The sequence below is a fragment of the Neodiprion pinetum genome, chromosome 3, assembly GCF_021155775.2.
Source record: "Neodiprion pinetum isolate iyNeoPine1 chromosome 3, iyNeoPine1.2, whole genome shotgun sequence".
NCBI lineage: Eukaryota > Metazoa > Arthropoda > Insecta > Hymenoptera > Diprionidae > Neodiprion > Neodiprion pinetum.
In genome coordinates this window covers 26,631,175-26,647,388 of record NC_060234.1, presented here as the reverse complement: position 1 = coordinate 26,647,388, position 16,214 = coordinate 26,631,175, and the positions used below count along the sequence as shown (strand labels likewise).

The 16,214-nt window shown below is 40.1% G+C and overlaps 2 protein-coding genes across 9 annotated transcripts in view; both read right to left on the bottom strand.

Moving 5' to 3' along the window:
* Positions 1–7,243, bottom strand: part of LOC124213897 (facilitated trehalose transporter Tret1) — a 76,818-nt gene extending 69,575 nt beyond the window's left edge. For 3 of the 6 annotated variants that reach the window (XM_046615649.2, XM_046615650.2, XM_046615653.2), the window contains exon 1: positions 6,957–7,243. In XM_046615649.2, coding sequence (XP_046471605.1) covers positions 6,957–7,080 — 124 coding nt within the window. In that variant the 5' untranslated portion in view covers positions 7,081–7,243. The remainder of the gene's footprint in view (positions 1–6,956) is intronic. The other 3 variants (XM_046615646.2, XM_046615648.2, XM_046615647.2) reach the window with 3 other exon arrangements.
* A 384-nt stretch (positions 7,244–7,627) lies between these two features.
* On the bottom strand, positions 7,628–14,330 carry LOC124213894 (uncharacterized). Of its 3 annotated transcripts, none has more exons than XM_046615625.2 (6): positions 13,273–14,330; positions 11,611–12,109; positions 11,075–11,430; positions 10,503–10,756; positions 10,236–10,410; positions 7,628–10,144 (listed from the first exon to the last, which is right to left on the bottom strand). In XM_046615625.2, exons 2-6 carry the CDS (start codon positions 12,064–12,066, stop codon positions 9,901–9,903), a joined length of 1,485 nt encoding a protein of 494 aa, XP_046471581.1. In that variant the 5' UTR covers positions 12,067–12,109; positions 13,273–14,330; the 3' UTR covers positions 7,628–9,900. The 3 variants fall into 3 exon arrangements, with proteins under 3 accessions (XP_046471581.1, XP_046471579.1, XP_046471578.1); XM_046615623.2 differs by having other exon boundaries at positions 13,891–14,330; XM_046615622.2 differs by having other exon boundaries at positions 13,933–14,330.
* Between the last annotated feature and the right edge of the window lie 1,884 nt (positions 14,331–16,214).

Sequence of the window (16,214 nt, the reverse complement as noted above, 5' to 3'; positions counted from 1 at the left end):
TGATAACCGCGAAGCGATTACGTTAACTCATTGAACAGTGAACACTACAGGTTTCCATTTTTTTTCTACATCGGTTGATGCATTTTACATAATATTGATGTCAGATTTCTCACCTGCGGCAATTTATAACAATGATAATTCGGTGACGGAATAACGGTAAACACGTGCAGTCACATTGTTTGTCAAAATTTGGTAATTGCGGACAAAAGTTTGACATTTCGTGGGTGATGTAGACTTTGAGCTGGTCAGCGTCAGCTTTTCACTCGATGTCGCAGTTATTTGTATCACCTCACGCAGTCGTATATTATTTTCTCTTCGTTCTGGGGAAAAAACTTAGTTCTCGGCTGTCGTTCGGGCGTGCTTCGCCAATGTAAGGCCAGTGCTCACTATTTGGTTCCTTTCTGCCAATCCATTCGTACCTCATTTTTCAAATCGCCGAAAGATCTACTATGTAATGCAAATTTAATCGATTTTATAGGTTAACACCTGCAGCGGATTGGAACAAAATTTACGGCTGGTGAGTTGATTTCGTCTCAGAAGATTAAAGTTAGAACCAATGACATCGTATGTTCTACTCTTGAACATTTTAACCATGAATGTACCTATCACAGTTCACGTTACAGCGATAGCCTCAAATTTGTGGCTAGATAAACAACGGTTCAAATTTTAAACACATGCAATTATTATCGATAGATTAGAAGCTACCTGGCCTGCAGTTTTATGTTGCGTCTTTCGATGAAGCGATAGCAAAATAATCCACGTATCTAGATGTTAATATTAAGAGCTTACATTTTAGCAGACGTATTTTTATCCCAAAATGGAACTTTTCGACCTGTTTTTTTTTTTTAACACCCTAGCTGTGCACATTCGAATAAAGGGAGTACCGATTATGGAAATCTGCATTTTGTGACAAACAATACCTGGAACCGTAGAAACAAGTTTGTGTACTTTGTTGAAAAATAAAAACGTCAATTGCACAGTCGGCTTATGCAGTTAGTCGAAAAAGATGCGACGTTGTACGATCATAAGAATGAAAAACAAGTGTTCAATCGTGATCTTACGTCGATGATGTATCTATGGATAGTTTTTATCGGTCGCGTTGAAGGTGATGTGTTTCGATTAATACGAATGTCTACGATCACGAAAAATTATGAAAGGCGAATGTGATAGGGTTCAAGGCACATCTAAATGCAATAATTACGTGTGCCGAACGCAACGAGTTACTCCGTAGTATAATATACATAATAATGACCTTGGTTAATTTCTGCGATAGCGCAGACCGGTGTTTATCATAACACGTATCGATTGTCACAGAGAAGATTACGCCGCCACTTTAGGGATGATGTCAAAACTCATTGTACCGTCGTTCCATGGACATCTGTACCGCTAACATCGACCAACGTATCAAAAAATTGGTGGCAATCTTTCCCGTATGGTATGGCACCGGAATATCAATTTTTCACGATAGCTCTCTGGAGTGAAGATTTCCCATCAACTACGTTTTGTCTAGCGCGTGAAGTGCAAGTCTTACTAGATATTAAGATAAGCCGACTGAAACTATAATACTTTGAATATCAGAGACATAGGTTTGAATTTGGAATATATAACTTATCGCAAAGGATTTTTATTTGTTCATTAATAATCGTTGATTGTAATTGTAACACGAACCAAACCCAGTTATTTCCTCAATGTCCATTTGTTACACGATATCTATGTTTTCAGTTGTACAACGCGAAATATACTTTAGTTCGCAAAGTAGTAAAATCTCGAGTGAAGATTGACTTGCGGGATTTCTTAAGACGTGATTCGCAACCCTCATTGTGTTCGCTTGAAATAGACAACTTAGCGTGTAACATAATTTTCCACGACTGCGTTAAAATTTTTCAACGACAAAACAAGATTGTTTGTTGAAAAAAAAATTAACATATCTGCAGCGATTTCCCCTTAAATTCTTTTATTTACAATCGTTATTGCCCGCAGCTTAAACATCTCTAGCAACATTTCACTTTAACTGTCAATGATAGTGGAGGGTACCTTTTCTAACTCATGAAAGTGAAATCCCTGTAGTAAAGTAAACTGCATCAATGAAATCAGAAGAAAACATATTAGTCATAAATAACTAACAATGAGCGATAAAGATAATGTTTTTCAAAAAGTGTTACAAGCGACTTCGGTCTTCCCTACGCCTAACGAGTCTGAACTTACACGCTGAAAGGTATTCATGAAATTTAACTGTCACATAGATTCTTGCGCAAACTAAGCGAATGCCATGAGGATAGCATAGAGGAAATCGACTTTAATCGAAAAATTTATGTTCTGCGGGAAGAAACCGACGAGCGGTTGGTGAAATTCTCAAGAGCTTGAACTTTCGCGATGGCGTATATAACCAATATCGCTCAGACCCGTAAATCAAGGCACTTTATCGCTGCTCAGGGTTATGGCTACGCATCATCTACATCATATCGCAATGCGTACAAAACCATCGGCTAAAATCATCCAGGAAGATGATAGTAACGCTTTGGCAAATTTCGAAGATCAGATTTCACGTTGTGGGAAGCTTAGGCGGATAATCAACGCTGGATCTCCGATTTCCACGAACCCCGCGGAACGCAGGTGAGTACATAATTGGACCAATTTATCGTCGACTCAATCTTATACCGATTTCCTTGTACTTTTGAAAACGCGCAACGCTGCGCCTGAATGGATATTGCCCAACGAACCGTATCGACCACTTCCTGTAGGACTTTTTTCGTACTCAGTGCGTAAACGTGGATGAAAAAGTTTTTAGAAAATCAAGAGGAAAAAGACCTGTTTAGTCAACTTTGAAAGACTTATGGAAACTACGTCGGTCAAGTCGTGAATTCAACAATTCTTTGATTCATCTTTCAATGATAAGCAATCGCGATAAACAACTAGAATAGAGAAGCGGTAAATAACTGCTGTTGTTCTACTCTATTGATATTTGAGCCCTTATCCATTTCCATCTATATATTACAATTAAGAAATATTACATCATTGATGATGAATACTAAACCTGGAACAGAATTTGTACACTGCAAACATCACTGTACAGATTATTTTTTTTTGGCGGGGGGGGGGGGGGGCATTTAAATATAATGTTCTTAGTCAAGAAAAAGAAACACCATCGAAAAAAGAACACCCATATTCCGAGAGAATTGATCAGCGGATCAAAAAAATGGCATTTCTGCTTGGTAATGCATGATCAAAGCGGAAATCAAAGTTAAAACCGAATCATATAACGATTCAATGTACCAGCAATGCGACACTTAATACCGAGGTCCGCAGTAACGCGCAATTCACCCGACATAGTATCCTCAACAGTGTCGTTTATGTGACTTATATATGTACATATATGTGTATGTTATGTTTAAACAGGAACATTTGACACATCGAAGAGATATCGTATGCGTTTGGAATTGCTCGAATTAATAAAGTGGCATTTCTCTTTTTCCTATTTTTTTACGATGACGCGCGCCTCCTTCTACGAAACATCGATGCGTCCTAGCCATGAAAGTTTTGATGTGCCCCAAGTCGATACATCTGCCGTTCCATGAATATTTCATCCCTTTCGGTACATATGTGCGTGGCGGAAAATGTCGGTCGAAGGAAACGTTTCATACCTGGTACCATAATCCCGGTATCACGTGAAAAGGCCACCCTAGAGGCGTAAACCTTCATCTTCCCTCCGCGGGGAAAGTTCAACTATCCGAAAATTTTTCTTCCCTCTGTCTAAAGAAATTTTCTACAACATTTTTCATTCGCTTTCACCAACTTCTTCGCATCCCTTACTTTCGGCTCATGACAATAGAGGAACAGAGTGAAATATATCGGGGAAAATCCCAAATACACGACGCGGACACATGTATTAATTATTATGACAGAAGCAATACGACGATAGTATCGAAGGAAGTAGCGGTGACCCAGTTGGCGAATAAAACAACTCTGCACATCCTTTTTCCCAAAGGTCGGTACAGTCGTCGAGACTGAGACGGAGAAAGGGGTCGTGGCCAGAGGCCAGTATTCATGCGAATCCTGCTCTGTTTCGCTCGTTGGCTTTTACGTTTTATCGGAAATGCCACGTGCCGCTGGTTGTCCGTATAAGAACGCTAGGCCATGAATCGTATCACCGCGCAATACGCGGCACCTTTCCGTACATGTATCTACGCGACAATAAATACGACCCGCTTTGAATTATTCGAAACTTGTTTGGAATTTTCGCCGTGAAGACGGTAGACAAGCGCCGAGAGGCAGGGGCGTTTGATTTACTTCGCGTCACACGCGATCTTTCGTTGTAGGAAACGCCAAGTTTCAACAACTAAAAAAAATCTTCACGTGGTTTTGAAAGTTGCCATAAATACATTACTTACGCGCCGAGTGTTAGGCACAGTTCTCACGAGTTGCCATTCGTAATACTTTCCTCCTCAGGCTTTGAATTCATACAAGATTTATGCGTTTATGCTTGACTCCAACTGTCGTCAATTCGTAAAAATGTGCAGGGGGAGGTATTCGTCAAAATGAATCGTGTGACACACAATTTTTTAACGCAAGCTCGTCAAGTTCAATGTTTTTGTACGTTCCGGTACACCCACTCATTTCAGGACCAGTTTCACCTCTTTTTTAACCTGCTGTATTCTTTTTGTTTGTAGCAAAAGGGTTGCTAATGACGCAAATTCACCGTCGTGCCTTTACGCTCCGTCGCCAAAGAGATTTTTTACTTTATTCAATGCCGACACGGTATTTATCTTTCAATGTACATTTGTATATACCTGTGTATTAAATGAAATGAAGCTGAATCTGTTACGAGATACTTGAAGCTACACACCAAGGGCTACGCGAGATTTAAATTCTGATCTACTTTTGGCTGCAACTGTATCAAGCGACTGACTGCAAAGCTTGTCTCAGTCCATTGGCAGAAAAGTTCTATAATTATTCACAAGTACAAGGCAATTCAATTTCTTGTTTCCTCGTTAATTGGAAAGACGCGATACGTTGACGCAATCCTGAGTTGACTAAATTAAGACGTTTGAAATTGTTTTTACAATCTAATCAACATGGTGTAATAATTAACATGCGCAACGGTATCTAGTGCACGTGATTATTACTTCGTAAGTACGCTTTTCGTACATTTTTGAATATCCTGCGAGGGCGTGACTCGCCCAGTTAAACTTTGTAATATTAAGAATGATGGATCTGAAAAGCCTTCTTTCCATCCTTCCTTCCTTCCTTCCTTGGTTACCAACACCTCCCCCTCGTTAAGCTTCATCGTAAGCGGGGTACGTGGACCGCATATTATCAACGATTTCATTTCTATGAGGAAAGATTTAGGCGACTCACGTGACGTACATACATAAAAATATCAAACCTTGATTCACGCGCGGTTCTTCCAAAGTTCCATTTTTTTTTTTTTCATCGCTCATTCCGAAAGTTCGGAATGAAAATCGTGACCCGTATTCCAAGACCAGAATATTCGGTATTTAATATTTATTCACTTCGCGTTGAGCGGACTTTCACCTGAAACTCCGATAAATCCAATAATCACGCATCTGGTTTCGCAAATCCCCGAGTTGAGCCCATTTTACGGTTATGTACTCGCTGTCTTCCGAACGTGTTGAATGCAATTTGGCACGAACGAGAGGCGTTCAACGCACCATGATCCCGCACTTGTACACCCTGGTCTCTCGACGTCGAAGTTGGAAACGCAAATTACCCGGAGCAGCTCAGAAGTTTGAAACTTGATTACGAATGGCTGGTTTGCGAAGTTGAGCTTCACCCACCCTTTGGGGCCAAGACCGAGAAGGGAAGTCATGTTTATCAAGTAAGCAGACGTGTATATTGTCATCAACGAATCCCAACTTCACATCATATTCTCAGGTCTCTCGGTGAATCGGTGATTCGATCGACCGGAAATTCGTCGTGTAACAATTTTGATAAAAATTTTTTAACCGCGAGCTCACTTTCCCTCTGCCGAATGATTATACATGTACTGACTTGCAGGATTGACCAATTCAAACGTTTGCTGACAACTTCCACGAACATCCTTCGCTGTAGCTGATCGAAGCTTATGTTCCAACGGTGTTTACTCTCGCGTTAAACTTTGTTGATATTCTCCAATAAGCGCTGCAAATCTACGACGTATCTCGCTCCAAAGGTCAGCAATGAATTCGGGATCGAGGAAACGTACGAGTTATTGTTCGTAAAATATTAAGATGTGTATAATTTATACGCCAAGTAAAGAGGTGCCTGTAATCCTCAATTGGATTGGCTGGCGCTAATTAACGGCATATTATTACATATGGGGTGTAAAGGATTGACGTCAATCGCAATTGCAATTACAAGTTTGAAGTAAAACACCGCATTGAAGTCTAGAGAAGCATCGTGTTTGTTCTTGATTCGATTGAGTTCAAACGCAGATTTATAATCGGAAAAAGGTATTCTAATTGCGAATTGTAAAACCCTCGCTGCGCTGTGCGTGTTAATATATTTCAGACTAATTGAAGATACGGGCGAAACAGTGATTTGTATTTGTCTTTTATTGCGACAAGCATGTGATACCCTATTAGAATAGAGTCACATACCTACGCGACGGAGTCCCGAGCTTTCTACCACGACGTGGAAATCGAACAGCTATACATACATGCCTATAACAATATAATTATTTCAGCCAGTCAGCGCTTTGTGATCCGCGCCTGTTTGCCTGACGTTTAACTCTAAACGAATTATGGGTGAATCGTCGATGTACGAAACGGGTTCGTTTCGCCGCACCCTGCAATTAGTGGATCACGCCCACATATTACACGTAAATCCTTGCGATTTTCAAATTATCAATGAGCTGCGCAATGCGCGCGAATTGTAATTTTCCTGGGGTGGAGCAAGAAAAGCGCAAGGGTGACAATAACGACGCGAACCAGATGCTCCGAACAATTTCCGACACTTACCGACCGCCGTGCATATCCCCAAAATCCTCGTTACCGGCGTCAATCTGCTTTCGGGTGGTCTGCTGTACCCCGTCATCTTCGAAGCATCACCCAGAAGTTCGAAGTCCTTCTCATCGGTCACCATTAAAAATTACCCAATCCCCCTGACTCGGCGGGCAAAGCTCTAGCTATGAAACCAAGTTTTCACTACGAGATAACACCGCAATTTTGTTTTCTCTCTTGATTTACGTTATTTTTCCAGGAATAGTTGAGATTGGGGAAGGTTCACGTCAAGCTGTTAACGCACCGCGAGTTCGCGCGCGACTGATCTTCGGTCGTGAGGTTTGGAGCTTTCTCAACACCTCGCGCCGAAAGCTTGCGTCGGCGCTTTCCCCGAAGTTTCTTAACTTCGTTCGTTTTTCAGATGTCTCGCTGAAAATCGCTTCATTCGGATTTAATTTCACCTAACAAATGTTACTTTTGAATTTTCACCACCCTTGCGTTTGCACAATTTGATCATATGATTTCCACTTTGAGAAAACATATATTCTCTCAAGATACGGATAATGTGAGCTGTCGGCAGTGTTTTTCGGCAATCCATCAGCTTGTATGTAATGAAAATCTGCAATTATGTTTCAGGGATGGGAAATATAATTGCGTTGCATCGCCGAAACGAGGAAATACGCGGTTGGTCGCATACACGATTTTTTATTCCGAAGATATTCACAACGTGTGGTTTACAAAAATATACTGTATACATTTATATCAGGTAAGTGATTTGATTGCATGTTACAATAAAAATTTCAAATAAGTGATTTTCTTTCCAATTTGAAATTTTGGAAAATTTTAAAAGTTCGCTGTGAGCAACTTCACCCTTTCCAAAATACGGTTAAAAGATATCTCACGATCCATTTGTTGATCTTGAAAAGATATCCTTATATCCGATTTGAGAGAATTCTTCTTCATGCAAGGTATTGCATACGCTGCAGCGTTGTTTTTTTTTTCTTTCTAATTAGTATTCGTTTTTAAAAGTAACAAAAATTTGAAAGGCACTACGTGAGAGATTACTGGAAGCTCCTACAGAAAGCGAGCTTCGGGTAAACTTGTGTTACTGCAATTTTCAAAACTTCCGCAGTCCCTGTGTAATCGGTTACAATTGGGAAAGTTTTCTCAGCCTTGTGCTGTCCGACAATCGTCTCTCTGGATATCCCCGCCATCAACGTTAATTATATTTATTATAAATTCAGCTTGACAGATTATTAATTACGATAATATTTGTGATATGAGCGTACCTTTCGTATAGGCAAATTATTTACCTATAACATACATTGATTGATTTCAATATCATTAAGATATCAGGCAATCATTCACACCAATTGCGATTTTCTTTCCAATTTGCTTTGCGTCTACACCGAAGTTGTTCATGTTCTATAATTAAAATTACTTACATCAAAACTGTGAATTCCACCAGTGGATTTGAAACACTATTCACCGGTCGTAAAACATCATTTTATATTTCAATATATTGTTGAATTTTTGGCCTCTTCTAATGCCTGAGAACAAGTTCATACATTGCTCTTCAACAAGATCTTCGTTTGAAATAAATCTGACAAGTTCCGAAGAGAAAGGATTTTCTTATCGAAAGTTATCAAGTACCGAGGAAATGTTTCTCTGAAAAAGTAGAACATTGCGTACGTTTTTCATGTCAATGAAAGCCCCAAATTGAGGAATGCGCGATATCCTGATACACTGAACTCGAACATCCCCAACTCCATGTGCTTTTCGGCCATTAGTAACGACAATCAATCAATCGAGCTGACATGTATACGTACAAAAAGCTCTACAACCCAGTAAACTTACATATACATACACACATGCATACGTACATAGACATTCCATACGTATATCCGGACCATTAATGCCGATGCTTGCGGCACCGATTCGTTGACAAAGAGCACACATATATAACGGCAATGTTTGTCTCCATCTTTTATCCACTCCAACCTTTTTATCTTTACTCTTTCTCTCTCTCCGCCCATGTAGCTCCCCGTAATATACGGACAACGGACATACAGATCCGCCTAAAATACACTTGCGTACAACACACAAATACAGAGCGTTCTATTTTCGCCAAGGCTACAGGCAGACCATGTATACGTATAGGAGCTTGCGATAGTCAGATACACAAAAAGCAGAGAAGCATCCCGAGCAATTCAAGTTGGCTTGTTATCAGATTCGTTAAATTGCAAGTGCTGTTTTCATAAATTTGCTCACTCCAATATTTCTATCACACATCTGTCGTGAAGCAACGGAAATGCAAATTTTACAGCTATTCGTGTGCAACACTGAGAATGCTCGATTGAGGCTGATTTTCCATCGTCACTCATCGGTTTGGAATTTTTTTTTTCCACGACTGGAAAAGTTTCCACCAGGTGTATATACATGCATTTGTAAAAAAGCTGTCCAGATCCGATCGGACTAACGGTATAAAGAAATTTCATCCGTAAAGCCTATCGAGAAACTGCCTATCTACGCGAGTGCAAGATAACACAGGGCATTTTGCAGGGTACTTATCATTTCGCCTTGATGCGAACGGCCGCAGCTGTTATCAATGCACTTAACCTAAGCCTGCGGTATCTGCAATAAATCAAGAAGAAGTAGATACATCTTATCTACGTCTCGTGTTCCTATGACAAATCGATCACGTCATCTTATCAGACACTGCGAGGTGTCTGGTAAACCCGATAATCGGCTGTTGTATCTACCCGATTAGCTAGGAATAAATTTTGGTCCCTTTCGTTCAACGTCACCCCGTCGACGACCTTATTTCACGATCGTCGTCGGTAATTAAACACATATATTTGTACGAATTCAACAAATTCTTAATCAATTTCGTGCTTTTGTACGATAGGCGTAACGCTGTCGATAAATTGTTCACCGCACGCTATAATAACGCTCGAAAATCTCATCTCGCGTCATTATTCTCTACTTTATTTCTTATCTTCTTAATGTTTCGCGAGTTGAATTCCCAGCCAGCGCTCGTCACGTTCATCCTCGATTTTTGCCTCACTATCCGCTTCCCTTGAATTTCGAGGCATGTTCTCTCAGCAGCTCGATTCGCAAGGGGTGAGATCGGCATTATTTCACGAGGGATCGGACTTAACGAGTTCCGACTTCTTCTCGGCTGGCTGAAGGACGTTGCCAACGATCTGGAACAAAAATTATCCGGCCGTCAACGTCAGATCGACGTGAGAAAGTGCAAACTTCGCCTGGAGTAAAAATTTGATCCACCGATTATACCTGCGCTGGCTACTCGGAAGCCTCGTTATGTCAATCGGAGCCAACTTGACGTTCTTAGGCCACACAGTCGGACAAACCGGGGCTTGCCAAGCGGAATGAACTTGCGGTATGTGGAAGAGGCCAACTCGGCGAGCCGAAGTCGTTTTAAAACCAGAATTAACGCTCCTAGCCGATCCTGGAAATTACGGTGACGAGGAAACGTCGTAAAGTTTACTCAAAGTTCTTTCAAAATATTTCTATCGAAGGTAATCGGTGTATTTTACTCACTTTGCCCCAGCGAAGATTCGAGCGACAATCTCATCGATGTCAGAGGCGTTGATTTCAGCGTAGAAAAGCTCTCCTTAGTGCTCGTCGCAAACGGTACCGGACTGACGATTATTTTTTCAGTAAAAACGGTCCCGAGTGCATTTCTGGGCAGCTGTGGCGTGTAAAGACGGTCTGTGTTCGCCGAAACACCATCAGCAGCAGTCTCTCTCATATTTCCTTGTCTCCGAGCGGATATTGGCGTGATGCTTCCTTTACTGGAATGGAATTTGATATCAGTACAATGATATGGTTGAAAGTGGCGCTAAATTCCGTGGACTTAAGAGCCGTCGAACGGAAAGATAAAGTTTGTTGACTTGAGAAAAGCTTCTCGTATTTATCCAGTCTATACGTGTAATGAGTGATCGAAGCAAATGTCAGACTTTGGGGTTGTTGTATTGCATCAAGAGTTTCTTTCTTACGTCACAGATTCTCAAAATTCTAACTATACAACGTGAAATTAGCTACGAAAAATAAAGTGAAGGGGAAAAATAGTTTGGTTGTGGATTACTTTCGTTTTGCATCAGTCCACCTACCCGACGGAAAATCTTGTCGCAGATTTTTCGGCGTGGGAACTGTTTTTCCGAACTTCCGGCAGACATCCAGACACTTCAAGAGCATCGCTAAATTCCCCCCTCTCGTCCTTGTGTAATTTTGAGTTCCGATGGGTTTGGCCGACGAACTCGTTCGCAGTTCTGTGATTCCCGGGAGGATTTCTACCGCTGTAAGTTGGCGCCGGAGTTATTCTCAGCACAGCGTCCAAGTTCTGACTTAACGATTCGTCGACTTCGTTGTTCGCCAATAGTTGGGTACAAACAAAGTCTAGAATCCTATCAAGAACTTCGTTCCGCGTCTCTTCCCGGTTGCGACCATCCGAAGCACCTTCCTCAGCCTGTTTTAACGGTATCGCGCACGCCATTAGAATAGGATTTACTCAAACAGTATCCACACCGCATGAAAGCTTTCGAAACGAATCAGCCCAAGAGGCCAAAAAAATGACAAAAACTATCGATCCTAATTTATCGCGGATAAGATTAACATTATAAACCTGCTACGCTGATGGCTGACTCACATTTTCCGGCACTTTGTGCTCCTCGATTATTTCTTCGACCGTCGAGGGACCGTCTTTTCCTTTCACGTCAACGGGGGCCGAGTCGTCGCTGTTAGCATCGACTATCTGACGCTTCTGCAACCCCTTGCCGACAATTCGCAGGTGAGGGAGTTGAGTTCTCCACTGTATACATTCGTTCCGCAAGCTCTCTGATGTAACTTGGTTATCCTCGTCGTACAAAGTTCTCTCCACAGCATCCCACTGGTCGATTACTTTCTTCGTTGCAACTTCTTCCATCTCTTCCGGCCAAGATATCGACGTGCCGCTGCTTCGACGATCCCAGCTCCAAGAATCGTCCTCTGCTTTTGCCCACGGATGATGCGACATATTCGCAGCGCTTTTGGCAAACGGTTTTTGCGCATGAACCGTGGGACAATGATTCTTGAAACCATTTTCCTTTGATTTCTGTACTGTCATGTCCGTGGGGAGTTCGGGGTGCTTGAATTTCTCTGTCAGTGGTCTGGTCGAAAAATTCATACTTTTATTCAAACTTGACATCATTTTAATCATTTTGACTTTAAGATTGTATATAGCTGTTCAATGATAAACTGAATCTTTTCGCGATTGGGATGATCGTCAAATATGTCTAGACTCTTAATGAACATGAAATGATCTGAACAAAACTTGGAATGTGTAGCTTTGATTATACGAGTATATATCACCCAGTCCAATCCTAGCTCCAATATCAATCTTATTCCTCTCAACAAGTATTTAAAAACAGGTACTCTTAATTTGCCAGTGACGGAAGACATCGTAATACGGTAAATAATTATTTTCAATCAATGAATCCAATTTCACTTTTATAGCTGCAGTTTCTACACATCTGTGAAATTAGCTCATAGGATTTCAATGGTATTCACATATTTGTTCCAAAACACCGCTATTCGTTCACTATCGGAGTTTGGTCAAACTTGTCCCTGACATAAAGCCAGCAGTGACTTGAAAAAAGAAAATATAAATGACACACTCATACCGATAATTGCTCGATCATTTTTGATATTTGCAACTTACGAGACTGCGACGAAAAGTTACGAATGTGCAGATATACCGTAATTTTCATACAGATTGATTCAGATTTCAGTACCAGATAATTGTATATAAAAAGTGTAAGGCCGATAATCGATCACTTTACGAAATTTCAAACTTTGAATTTTGAACTTTGAACTTCGAACGCTATTTCAGTCTTAAAAAGTAATGCAAAAAGCGCACTTTCAATGTGTATAATATACATTGTATGCACGAGACTACACAAGGTTTAATTTTCATGATTGTGTAAATCCATACACAGTCTATGACCTTCTGCACGTGCTATTAGAGCGCGGGAAATGCCGTACTCAATGCAAACAAATGTGTGTACAGCTAGTCTCATTGGCTGAAAAGTTTTACAGTCACGCAAATCGCGTGGCGCCAACAAAACGTACGCTGATATTTCTCGTCTACACGTTCGATCGCTCGATTTTCCGCAGACATATTCATGAACTGCCGACTATGAGTTTGAACTTATACACGGGACTGGAAAACGATATGATTATTTTACTATTATTAATGCAACGTACATAAATGTTGGACTTTCATTTCGCAATCGTCTTATGCATAATAATGTCAATTACAGCTGTTACGCACGTGAATACATAGATACAAGCATATAATCTTCAGTGCACTATACTCGTCACATACATGTTGATCACCTCAAACTGAGTATTAAATTCGAACGGTATTTGAAACCGACCTACTCATGGTATGGACAGAATTTACGGTTAAAGCATGATACCGACAGCTGCTGAATTGAAGAGTCAAGCACATTTAAACAACCCGCACCATTGACTCGAAGAGCACTGCGAATATTCTCGACCTCAATTACGGTAGCACGATATAAAAGTAAGATCTAGGGCTCTCGGGTATGTAAATCGCAAATACTCCCCATTAAAATCCTTGGGTGGGTAGAAGAGTCGTAGCATAAAGCTCAGGGTGAAACGACATGCGATATAATTATATATTACCACTTATAGTTGATCGTAAGTCGAGGTGTAAATTCGTATTGGCAATATGTTATGCACGTTGATACGTGAATTTGACACGGGTCAGGGGTTAAAAGCTTTTCTTGCAAATACACACCTGTGCACAAATACAATTAGTAGATGCGACGATCAGAACGACAACTTTGGCGAAAGAGATATTTGGTGGCATACAGTGATTTTAATAGTTGGTACAATATTCGACTTCGTATAATAGGTGGCTTACAAACAGCGAGAGGAGTGGATCAAAGTGAATCATGCTACGTACACGCTTCTTTTTGATGTCTTCCTATGCATTTCATGCTTCTTCGTCGAGAAACGTCAACGCCGAGGCAGGTGTTCACAAGCGTCATAAGAATTATTGATTATTACATTAGCGGCCAGTTTTATACTTTTGCATGTGATGCGACGAGAACTTGAATTGAACATCTTACTATTCTAACGTATAAACAGACTTTTCTAATCTAATGTTCTAAACGCGATTGTCTTTGATTTTGCAGAAAATGAACCGCCTGCTCTAGCAAATGCGTAAATTCTCTTGTGCTTGTTTTCGGCTCATTGCGCCTGCTTCAAAATGGCCGCGCTCTGAACAGTGACCAGCACACCAGTTGTATATGGGACATTCCGGCTGAAATCGATCCACTTTTGACCTCATGTTTTCGGACTCAGTTATGAATTTTTTTTCGAAATTCTATTGGCCCACAAGAAGACTCTAAATTTTTTTCAGAATTTTTGAATCGAACGATCTCGAGTTTTATTTTATTTTTTTTAAATCACATTTTTTAAAAAATGACATTTTTCAAAAAGACGTAGCGCGAAGACGTGAGGTCGTGCAATAAAATTTTATGGAAATAAAATTCATTACAAATGAATGCACTTGTTTATGAGAAAAAGTTTTGGACAAATTTATTACGTGACATACTTGACGAAAAATTGTTTTTTTTTTTTCATGCAACTTTGAATCGCAGGAGTATTTTGTTTTTAGAAAATTTCATCCTCAGACCTCACATTTTTACGCTAGGTACTCTTGAAGAATGTCATTTTTTAAAAAAGACGATTTTGTAAAAAAATCATAACTTGAAACCGTTTGATTCAAAATATATGAAAAATTCGAGTCTTCTTGTGGGCTAATCGAATTTCGAAAAAAAATTGCCAACTAAATTCGAAAACGTGAGGTCAAAAGTGCGGCGAGTTAAGCTGGAATGCCCCATATATTGCTCCGTGGCTGTATTGTGCAATTTCCAGATGACGTTCATACCACGCAGTCGACTTAAGGAATCGGTCTGATCGAGGTGGCGCTGAAATTTAAAATAATGGTCGTAGACAGACTTTTTTCAATACCCTGATTGGCGGGAAAATTTTAAAAGTTCGCTGTGAGCAACTTCACCCTTTCCAAAATACGGTTAAAAGATATCTCACGATCCATTTGTTGATCTTGAAAAGATATCCTTATATCCGATTTGAGAGAATTCTTCTTCATGCAAGGTATTGCATACGCTGCAGCGTTGTTTTTTTTTTCTTTCTAATTAGTATTCGTTTTTGAAAGTAACAAAAATTTGAAAGGCACTACGTGAGAGATTACTGGAAGCTCCTACAGAAAGCGAGCTTCGGGTTTGTGTTACTGCAATTTTTAAAACTTCCGCGGTCCCTGTGTAATCGGTTACAATTGGGAAAGTTTTCTCAGCCTTGTGCTGTCTGACAATCGTCTCTCTGGATATCCCCGCTATCAACGTTAATTATATTTATTATAAATTCAGCTTGACAGATTATTAATTACGATAATATTTGTGATATGAGCGTACCTTTCGTATAGGCAAATTACTTACCTATAACATACATTGATTGATTTCAATATCATTAAGATATCAGGCAATCACTCACACTAATTTCCTATATCTTTGTTGAGCCAAGTTTAATTATCAATGACGCCAGATTTTTTTTCTTTTGCTTGTGTTTTATAATTATGTTAAGATTAAATTATTAATGAACTGCCATCTATGATCACATTATCGATCCCGCTATCTACGCTTACTGGTGAAATCAACGTTTTTTGCAATGTTATTGTAGCGATTATGAAAAATTCGTTAAGAATGAATTTGGAATTCCGAAGATTCTGGGAGCATATGTGTCTCCCCATGTCAATTTGAGTCAGGCTGTCATACACTATGGGAAAAATTCATTTATAATCCGATATGGAATTGTTCGATAAGGTGCGCTAATGTTTCTCAGATTCCTACCTCACAATCACTGTGCGAAGTAAATCATTCCCTACGTTCGGTGAGCGAAGTAGTTCTTCGCACACTTGAGACCGTATCAACCTGCGTCTTAACGCGTAGGTACATACGTAGATAGACATTGCCAGTAAATCAAAATACATAATTACACAGTATATGCGTAATATTGAATTAAATTACAGGCGTTACGTAGCATATTCTTATTCGCGAATAAAACTTTCTGTAATTTAAGTGCAGATCCCTTAACGTGGTAACTGAATCTCTGATACAGCATTGTGGTTAATTTATTCGTTCGGTATCGCAGTTCAAATATCCC

What these genes read in the sequence shown, in the direction of transcription:
- LOC124213894 (XM_046615622.2), bottom strand. Translation starts at nt 13,961, where the DNA reads ATGCATAGGAAGACATCAAAAAGAAGCGT. An exon ending in AAGACATCAAAAAGAAGCGT is followed by an intron (nt 12,110 to 13,932) that starts GTACGTAGCATG and finishes TTTTTCGACCAG; the next exon opens with ACCACTGACAGAGAAATTCA. An exon ending in AGCACAAAGTGCCGGAAAAT is followed by an intron (nt 11,431 to 11,610) that starts GTGAGTCAGCCA and finishes CCGTTAAAACAG; the next exon opens with GCTGAGGAAGGTGCTTCGGA.